The sequence below is a fragment of the Oryza glaberrima genome, chromosome 7 (assembly GCF_000147395.1).
Source record: "Oryza glaberrima chromosome 7, OglaRS2, whole genome shotgun sequence".
NCBI classification, from domain to species: Eukaryota; Viridiplantae; Streptophyta; class Magnoliopsida; order Poales; family Poaceae; genus Oryza; species Oryza glaberrima.
The window spans coordinates 8,214,928-8,225,477 of record NC_068332.1 but is presented as its reverse complement, the minus strand read 5'-3'; the positions used below and the strand labels follow the sequence as shown (position 1 = coordinate 8,225,477).

General features: G+C 37.7%; 1 protein-coding gene across 2 annotated transcripts; it reads right to left on the bottom strand.

The window, feature by feature from the left end:
- Positions 1 to 256: 256 nt before the first annotated feature.
- Positions 257 to 5,530, bottom strand: LOC127780784 (protein CIA1). 2 transcript variants are annotated; one of them, XM_052307754.1, is made up of 10 exons: positions 5,110 to 5,527; positions 4,873 to 5,019; positions 4,534 to 4,752; positions 4,317 to 4,381; positions 3,676 to 3,741; positions 3,447 to 3,524; positions 2,482 to 2,544; positions 1,298 to 1,367; positions 838 to 921; positions 257 to 610 (listed from the first exon to the last, which is right to left on the bottom strand). In XM_052307754.1, exons 1-10 carry the CDS (start codon positions 5,299 to 5,301, stop codon positions 533 to 535), a joined length of 1,062 nt encoding a protein of 353 aa, XP_052163714.1. In that variant the 5' UTR covers positions 5,302 to 5,527; the 3' UTR covers positions 257 to 532. The 2 variants fall into 2 exon arrangements, with proteins under 2 accessions (XP_052163714.1, XP_052163716.1); XM_052307756.1 differs by lacking the exons at positions 257 to 610; positions 838 to 921 and adding an exon at positions 1,502 to 1,554 and having other exon boundaries at positions 5,110 to 5,530.
- Between the last annotated feature and the right edge of the window lie 5,020 nt (positions 5,531 to 10,550).

The following is a 10,550-nucleotide window of genomic DNA, read 5'->3' as shown; positions in this document are numbered from 1 at the left end:
TAAGAATTAACAAATTAACACCATGTCCTTGTTTCTAAGTTTTTAGTATGAACTCAAAAGAAAATGTGGTGACCATCATTCATCAATACTGCCCGGCCCTAATTAGTCAGAAAAATGCACTCCCAACACCAGAAGGTTGCAATCAAAATTAGATGCACCTACATCATGCAGGAGGCAGCCACATTGTAAATCTGCTCTCTACAACTGATAGAGAAGAAGCGTCCAACAAGAAATTAGTACCATTTCTACACTTGAGTAACAGAATGTTCAATAGCTTATTTGTAAAAATGATATGAGCACACTTGCGTTGTTCCATAATGTATACACAAGCAATTTCTTCATGTTATGGCTGGATAACAGATGCTCATAGCTTTGCATGGAAAATCTGTTAAAAGACAATCACCACGCAAGTTCATGATAGAAGTATTAACAACTACAGAGCATTGTTAAGCAAAACAAAAACCCAAAGGAGACGCCTCATTTCGTTCACAAACCTAGAACTATAATTATAATACAGTAAACAGAACAAAATTCAATCCAGTGCATTCCCCCTCAGCTCCCACAATTTCACTGTGCCATCATCACTTGCTGATGCCAACATCCTCGGGTCCTAAAACATATTTGAGAATATTAGTACATTTATCTGAAGTTTAAAAGATAAACAGAACCACGAAATGGGTGGTAATTGGTAGAAACATAAGTATTCCATTGCACTAACTTAATATAACAATACTTATATTTTTGTTAATTCCCTGATATTACCTGAGGACATAAGTATTCCATTGCACTAACTTAATATAACAATACTTATATTTTTTGTTAATTCCCTGATATTACCTGAGGACACCAGCGGACACAGTTTATATCCATGTCATGTGCCTTCTCTTTCTTTAAAATTAATCTGTATGAAGGTCCCTCAACCTGCAGCAATGAAGGTAAGGAATTAGCATCCTTCTTCAGCTTTCGCAAAATAAAATGGCATTATGGTAGAGGGAATAATAATTGTACAGTTTTTTGGAGAAAATAGTCATACATAATTTGCCAATAATCAAAACAAATGGCACAGCACTGGTTACCAAAAAATGATACAACAGTTTATCGATTGGTCATGTTCACATTTTACTCCTAGGAAAATTTTGACAACCAGGAAATTATGGAATCCCTATCAGAACATTGCACTCCATTATTTATTATTAAATATTTACCAAGATATAACTTTGACAAACAGGCAGGCTAAGCACAGAATGCAAAGACCAAAAATCTTGAGAATATGAATGTGCTAGGAAGGGTATGATACCATACTACTCTTGTCCTCAGCAAATAAGCAGATTGCATCATCACCTGCGCCACTGGCTATAATATCCTCGCTGTCATGCCAAGAATGAACAGGAAAATGTCAAAGAATAGTAAATACACTATTCTATTCATTTTAACATCTTGATTCATATGGGATGAGGTAATATTGGAAAACTACAATAATGATTAAAAGAGAAGAAATTACATCAGATAAACCACCATCAGTGCCCACAGAATTTCTGGTAGTAAAACTTCTTCCTTAAAATGGGCATCCAACATTTAAGAATGCAGCAATGGTACTAAGAGACACAGATAAATAAATAACAAGAATAGGAAAAAGAAAGAAAGAATGGACTGCAAGGTTAGTACTTTAAACAGCCCTGTTTTGCTTGAATAGGTATCTTGATGTATATAAAGTTTATCAGCATAAAATCATAAACACAACAAGTGCATCCTTTTAAAGAACATATAGCGCTCTCAAATAGAATCAATAAACTAATAATTATAAAATTCATATTGACGTACTGAATTAATAGAGTGAACTTAAAATTTTTTAAAAAGCAAGGTATTGAGGCATTAGTAAACACAACCATAGTTTCACGAATTTGTGGTTTCGTGACACTAGTAGAAGCAAACCATAGGTCTTGTTAGTTGGCTTGAATTTATCTACTGACCTCCAAGCATAATGTGGACTTGTGCTTTAGTCTAACTTCCTGCTTTCTATTATTCATTCGATCACTTTGCCACTGACACCGTTGAGGGTTATTGTTGTTATTTTTGGCATATTATTATTTGGCATGAAACTAGATGGGTAAAAATCCAGCATGCTATGAACAAAATAAATGTTTATAAAATTCCATATGTTCTGCAGTAAAAAAAAATCCATATGTTCATGAATTTCCTTATATTGAAAATTTTAGGATGTAAAACTGGAACCCTATGGTGAGAATTGAGTTGCTTTGACAGTTTGGTGGACTCCAAATACAACAGGGCTTGTAACAGCATGAGAACTCGTAGTTTTGTGAAAACTGGTGTTACTAGTGCCCCGAAAACCTTGGGTTTCTGAAATATACTTGTTGATAAATCATGCTCACAGTTTAGCTGAGGAACAGAGTTAACTTGTTAGTTCTCTATGATAAAAATCATGTGTATCAAGGATATCTTGGTGCTTAGAGATCACCTCACCTTGACCAATGGGCTGAAAAAATGGTCCGGTTATGATATCCCGTGAGAGTAGAAAGATGTCGCCTGAAATCAAATAACAACCATCCTGTTAAGGAGACATGGTATGGAAAAGAGATATTTTTGACACTTCACTGCTGTGATGTAACAGCAGTATCAATTGAACTAGGGCAATTACACTGAAGTCATTATTATTCAGTGATGCATGGTACTACCTCTGTTTCATATTGTGAGTCACGTTGACTTCTTTTTCTAGTCAAACTTTTTAAAATTTGACCAAGTTTATAGAAAAATATAACAATATTTTCAACACAAAACAAACATATTATCAAGATTCAAGATATTTTCTAGAAAACTTACTTGGTTTTGTAGATGTTGCTAAATTTTTCTATAAACTTTGTCCACCCTAAAGAAGTTTGACTAGGAAAAAAGTAAAAGCGACTTATAATATGAAATGGAGGGAGTAACAAGTATGTCTTATCCAAAAGGAAATAGCCACCATACATGTTAGTTCACCCCAGTATAAAGCAGGGCAGAAGTTTAATCGATATTGATCTTACTGGTAAATTAGATCTTTCCGTTATAGCACTAAAATATAGTACAGCTAAATTAGCATGTTCTGCAATAGAAAAGAATTTATGCTAGCCGGAGACCAAACAATTCTACTCTCTGAAGGACATGCCTATCCTCATTTATTGGTGTACGTTGATCACAGCCTCACAGAACTACACTAGAGAATACAAAAATGTAAATTACAAAAATAAGATTGTATAAAAGCAATATTGGCATTAATAGATTTGCTATAGTAGTGGCATAGCTGTTTCCAGGGAATTATAACTAAGTTTTAGCTTAGCTTTTAGGCAGAGCTGCGATATTTCAAAGCTATCAAACTTTATACAGCAAATATGAGTCAATAAATTCAAGAATAAGCCAAGTAGAGAAAATAGGTATTAATAGCACGCTCTTACCATGATTCCTGGTTGTCACTAGTTTTTGGTTGAGACAAATCAGCACTTGTGTCCCATATTTTCAATGTATGGTCATCACTGAATAACAGCTGTATGACATTAGTAACTTTTCGGGTGACCTGTTTGGAACGCAGGAATTTCACAATCGACAAGAAGCCGGGGAAACCCCACATTCCATAAGAGGCCTTGAATATCATTTAAAACAGAGAGTAGCTATTATAAAACAGACCTGCATGTGACCATCCTATCACCTTTCTGGTTAAAAGATAATGCCCATACTGTTGACGAGTGACCACTGGAATTAAAAAGAACGAGGTCAATTAGACAAGGAAAAGATACAACAATTAGTCGAGCACTGAAAGTAGGAAGAACATATAAGTATTAACATGCCAAACAGAGAAAAATGAGTTCATCAACAATTGAAGTGAACATTGAAAAGGAGAAAAAAAAACGTATGTTTAACTAATTACAAAGCAGGATGGCAGCAAAGTGATCTTATTAGTTATTATCGAGGAAAGTTGAAGAAGATCCCTAATTGTCTATTGTAAGATAACACAAACACATTATTGTGACATAGAAGCCAAAATATTGCTGTAGCAAAGTAGAAACAGCACAAAATATCAAATAACTAATGTCTAATGGAGAAAGGAAAGTAGGGAAAGTCAAATAACTAATGGCCATGGAGCAGAAGTTACATTATTTTAATTATAATAAAGAGCATCATGCCAGCTGAAATTTGATGATTTGGTAACATTATACAGTGATGCATGTTACATGCTAAATAAGTCAAACAGATTATACCACAACCTAGTACCAGCTCTATGAAACATGGGATGAAAAAAAGGCCACAGGGATACCAAGGCTAGTTACCAGTTATTAGCTTCAGTTAATGTCTGTACACAGTGCCACTCATCATCACCGTCATCAGCCCAGACCTTCGCCACAGAAAATTTGAAATCAGCCATTATTACACTTGAACACTACCAAATGAAATAAGCAAACGCATCACAGCTACAAAGCATAGGGGAACAGCAAGAAATGCTTGTGTGCGATCTAGGCATTTGTTTGAAATTAACAGCGTTCATACTCTGATTGAATTGTCGTAGCTGACAGAAACCAGGACATCAAGGATAGGGTGCCACTGCACCATCTTCACGTCTTGTGTGTGGCCTTGCTGCACCGAGACACACTCGTATTCGTTTCCTGGCTGCATCTCCCATATCCACACCGACTTGTCCCGGCTGCACGTCGCGAGCAGCGACCCGGACGCGCTCCACGACACGCTCTTCACCTCATTCTCATGGCCCTGCACACACCCCCACAACAGAAGTAGTAAATTCAACACGCACAACCAAACGATCACAATGCACCACAACAACAAACAGTCTTAACCCCATATCTGAAACTCCCGAGAGCCATTTTCAACCTCCAAGGTGGCGACGCACTCGAAGTCGCCGCCGGAGTACTCCCATATCGCGGTGGTGGAGTCGAAGCTCGCGGTGGCCAGCAGCTTCCCGTCGGGGGACCATGCGCACGACCTCACCGTGCGGTTGTGCGTGTCCTCCAGCACATCCTACCCAAACCGAACCCCAAGTCAATCAACACGCGTTGCAGCTGCAGCAGCATCAGCTCGAACGAGGAGGGGATCGGGCGTGATAGTTACCGAGCACTGCCATGCGCCGTCGGCGGCGCGCTTCCAGATCCGGACGGCCTTGTCGCCGCCGCAGGAGGCGAGGACGGGGCCGGCGCCGGCGCCGGGGGAAGGGTTCCACGCGAGGGACCACACGCGGTCGGTGTGCCCCGTCAGGCGGTGGGCCTCGCGCAGCACCGCCGCCGCGCCGCCGTCCATGGCCATGGCCCCCGACTCCGACTCCGACTCCGCCGCCCCCGCGCACCGGCGATCGCTGTTGCCCTAGGGTTTTTGGCGGAGGGCCGCGATGGCTCGCCGGAGTGGTGGTGGGGTGGGAGGGGAGAGGGCGAAGAGGAGGTGAGGTGGGAGGCGGCGGCGGCCGGCGACGGCGAGGTGGGGGAGGTGAGAGGTAGGGGGAGGAGTCAACCGCGCGTGGTGGGCACGTGCGCGAGCGTGACGGTGATAGGCTATAGGTGCTCGGGAGGACGGATCCAAACCGTTGGTTTTGAGGAAGGGCGATTCCCCCAACCGTCGGATGGCCGCCAATTGGTCATCCAATTAGTAATATTTTACTAAGCATTTTTATCAAAATCGCCTTAAAAGGGGATGATTTGAGGAGCGTTTACAAAAATGCCTTTAAATGTCATTCCACTTGTAGTGCAATGTATTTCCATTTTCTTCCTCTTTTGCGAACTTTTCCTCTCTACGTCTATAAATAAATTAGCAAACCCCATCCTTAGTCTAAGATTTCATCTCATACCCTCTCTAGTCCCGCATGTCTTGTAAAATCTGGTCCTACGAGACGTACACACATCATTTTGCTAAAATGATTACTTCAATGCGAGAGTGGCACCGATGCGAGGCGATGCAAATGTTGAGCCCAACATAGTCCATTTCAATTCATACCCTTTTGGTCCTGTATTTAAAGGTATGCATGTCTCAACTCCCTTTGATTTAGCTATAACTATTATTCTTTAAAAATTGGAACGACCCGAGGTGAAATCAGGGCTAACCCTCTCATCTACTAGAGGTTGCAATGCTCAATGGAGGCGGCCTTGATGGGTGTTGTTGCCAACAGTGCCATGGGTCTCTCACCAAAACAACACATACGAGAGCGCAATCTTAGCAAGATCGCTACTAGTGACACTAGGATTAATCGTAGGCACGATGCATGTTGTTCTGATCTTTCTGGGGACTTTGGCCAGCATGAAGCGGGAAATGTGTTGTGAGGGTGGTTGGGATTTGGGTGTAGAGCGAGGAAAGAAGACGAGCGTGAGGAAATTCGATGAGTGTGGTGACATGATGACCTTGATCATCGTGATGTCACGTGATGGCCGTAGGGACCTCGAGGATTCTAGTGGCCGAGTGTTTGTGGGTGACATGATGTTTACCTTCCTTCTGTTAAATACGGAGTAGGTCGGTTCTGGGCTAATATTTTTACTACCTCCGTTCTTTAACCTAAATTAAGGCTAAAACTATCGTGCCCTCCATAAATCAAGGCTAAATTGATTGTACAAACTAAAAAGTGGGACCTCCATAAAACTACCAACAGAAAATATGTTTTCCTCCTCCCACACGTGCTCCCCTCGCCCAAAAGTCGATTCCTCCTGCACGCACCCACCGACCTCTCCCTCCCTCCCTTGCCACAAGCAAACAGCATTTGAATTATCTAGCAGCATATCAGATCAGCGATCATTCAGATCAACAGCAACAACACCATTTAGCTCTAGCATTTCAGCAACATTCAACGTACACCTCAAAGTATATCAGCAGCAAGCAAACAACAACCCGCTTCAATTAACCGCACCTGTAGCAACGTCACAATGGCCCGCTTAGTCTGGGAAGAGCTTATTAGTGATGCTCTGGAACTTGGAGAACTTGAGGATGGTGTTGGTCGCGACCTCTGCGAGGTACTCCCTCCGTCTCTAAATATTCGACGCTATTGATTTTTCTAAACCGTTCGTCTTATTCAAAAACTTTTGTGAAATATACAAAACTATATGTATACATAAAAGCATATCTATCTATCTATTATATACTAAAAATCTATTAGACTTCCTACAAACGCTCTCAAGCCGCCACGTAGCATCCTACAAACGCTCATAAGCCGCCACGTGGCACTCTAATAAATTAGAAAAATTTTTAAGAAAAAGTAAAATATCTAACCGTTGATTTTCATTAAACATGGTGGACCCGTTATTTACAACCATTAGATTTAAATGTAAGATTAAAGAAATAAATCACCACGTAAAGCTGGCCCCACCCAAGCCTACGTACGTACACCATCCCTCTTCCTTCAGTTCCCTCTCCTCTTCTCCACTATTCCTCCTCATATATTTATTATGTTTTATTATTTAGAAAGCAAAACTATATTTTAAAAATTAAGCAACTACAACATCTAAAATATTTAACTGTGCTTATGTCTTTAGATTTTTTATGACTAATTTTACAATTAAAGACAAAATTTCACTATAATTCACCTTTGAAAAGAAATATGTCACGTTTGTAGGAAGTAATGAAGTCCATTAGAATTTGTAGAAACGCTCTCACCGTCATGTGGCACCTGACAAATACTCCTATGCCACAACATGGTGTTCTAATAAATTTAGAATTCTAAAATAAATGTAACCATTAGTGTTAATTTAATCTGGTGGACCCAATATTTTTTACCATTGGATCTATAATAAAAATAACCAATCCGACCCACATAGGTGCATGTAAGTTTACGTATGTACTTCATGCACGGCCCCACGTTCATCTTTTCTCTTTTTTCCGCTCACAAGAATAAAAACCGAATTAATTATTCCAACCCATAGATATTAACTCCACCCTATATATATGCAAAAATATATGTACGTACCAACAATATATTATATATTTTTTCATATATTATAGATATTATTTAGTACGCTGGCCCCATGTCCCTCCTTTTCTTTTTTCTTTTTGACTCACATGACATAAAACCCAAATTAATAATTAATAATTATATATTAAAAGTCTACATCCTACAAATGTTTTTAAGCTGCCACGTGGCACTCTAATAAATTTTAAAAAATTATAAATCCTAATAAAAGAACATCTAACCATCTACTTTCACTTGATTGATGGACCCATTATTTTAACCTTCAGATTTAATCTCATATAAATGGAGAGAATAAACGGAGAGATGGAAAGAAAGACCACGTACCTTCCCTACCTCTTCCCGCCCTCAGTCGTTACGTTTGCCCTCTCCCCACGTACGCCCCCTCTCTCTCCCTCCCCTCTACGTATAATCCCTTTTTCCTATATTAGCTAACAGGGAAATTCGATTAAAAATTTTCAAACATTTGTAACATCTAAGTCATATATCCTAAAAAATAAACATCTACCCTTTATTTTTTATTAAAATTAGTGGACATAACACTTCAAGCCATTAGATTAGATTTATTTTTTCTCATCCAAAAAAAAAAGACGTCCATCCTCCTCTCCATTTTCTTTTAGGAAATCCTCTACGTTTTTTTTCCTCCCATTCTCTCTTTATGAAAGCTTTTGCAACAATAAACTTTAAATAAGCATACTTCTAAATACATATTATTTGCAATAGTAACTTTTAAATAATACTAACTTTTTAACTTTTAAATTATTATACGTTCAATTTTTTTAATCTATTTGTACCATTGTGTTATTTATGATTAAAATAACAATTGAAATTTAAGACACATGTTGACTATATTTTAACTTGTAAAATTATATTCATTTAAGTTGACCCTTTACATGTTATTCAAACATATATGAACAATTATTCAAAGAAAGTGACATTATGTACTATTTCATCATATATCACTTCACCGGCATGCATAACTAAAACAGATTTATGAACTTCCAAAAGTTCTAAAAATTCTGAATTATGAGAAAAACAAAATATAGATTATACCATATTTTGATGCATCACAAAACATGCATAACTAAATAATATTTACTTAAAAAATAATGAGTCATTCCGAGCTTAAGATAGAAATGACTTGTCCTGTACCAAATTCTTCTTGATAAGGCAATAGAAATTATATGGAAGTAAAGATAAAGCTGAATTTTCTTTCTGTATAACATGATAGTATAACGGTAATGTTCAGCTTCAGAATAAGCAAGCAAAAGCTACATGTGTATTGTCCTGTCTATCTATCTATCTATCTATCTATCTATCTATCTATCTATCTATCTATCTATCTGTTATATATGAAAAATCCATTAAATTTCCTAAAAAAACTCTCCAGCCACCATATGAGACTCCTACGAATACTCCTAATCTGCCACGTGACACTCTAATAAATTAGAGAAAACCTTACAAATTTTGAGAGAAAAGAAACACATCCAACCCTCGATTTTCATTTAATTCGACGGACCCACTATTTTTGAACCATTAGATTAGATTTATTTAAAATACATCTCATATAATAATATATATATGTACTTCCATACTATACTACTCACGGCAAAATACAAAATGAAAAAAGGTAATTACCATTGAAAAAAAAGAAGGATTAACCCTGCCACGGTCCCACCTAATTGCTGCGAGAGAAACGTATATACATACTGTTCACCTAAAAAAACTGAAAAAAAAATTCTCACATGTACAATACGTACTACTATCCACCGGATTGAGAAAAAAAATCTCCCGGGCATGTACATACTACGTACAGTCCACCTATCCCTAATAAACTTATCAATAATGTTGGATATTTTCTTAAAAAACAAAGTACAAATGCAGGCGCTCATAACGCACGCACACTCACCCATACGCACACTGTACCCCTATAAGTACCTCTAAGAGATTGGACCGACATATTTTGAGATTGACAAAGTCACCATGAGTGCCTCGCTGTCGATGGGTACGTCGTCTACCACTGAAAGAATTTGTGAAGTTTGGGACTTGAACACGAGTGGGCAATTTTCACCACAAGGAACCAAACCAGTTGAGCTATGTTCAATTCAAAATAATGTTGGATATTAAAACAACCATAATTTTTAAGCTACATATTTTGAATACTCCTATGTCTTCTAAAGCAATGAAACCATTATTTTTAATTGTTAGACCTATCTTATATAAGAAAAACAAGCATGTATTTATGGTACATCACATTTCAAAAATAATATTGTGCAATTATATTCATGTTACGTTGCATAGAACCTCTTACCCACTCTACATGAAATGTTTATGAAATGTTTATAGATGGATTATCTCTCAAACTATATCAATCATATTAGGCTATATAAAATTTAGTGGAGCTTCATGTCCCACTAAATTCATTCTCTAATAAACCATGATAATATATATGCAATAAAAAAAAGAAAAACACACTACTTTTGCTTTACACTTACTTTTACTTTCATTGAAATATTTTCTAAAGAAAATAAGTCTACCATCTTTTCAAATGATGAAGAATATTATAAATAGATGCTTATAGATATTACTTAAATATGATATAATATATAAAGCT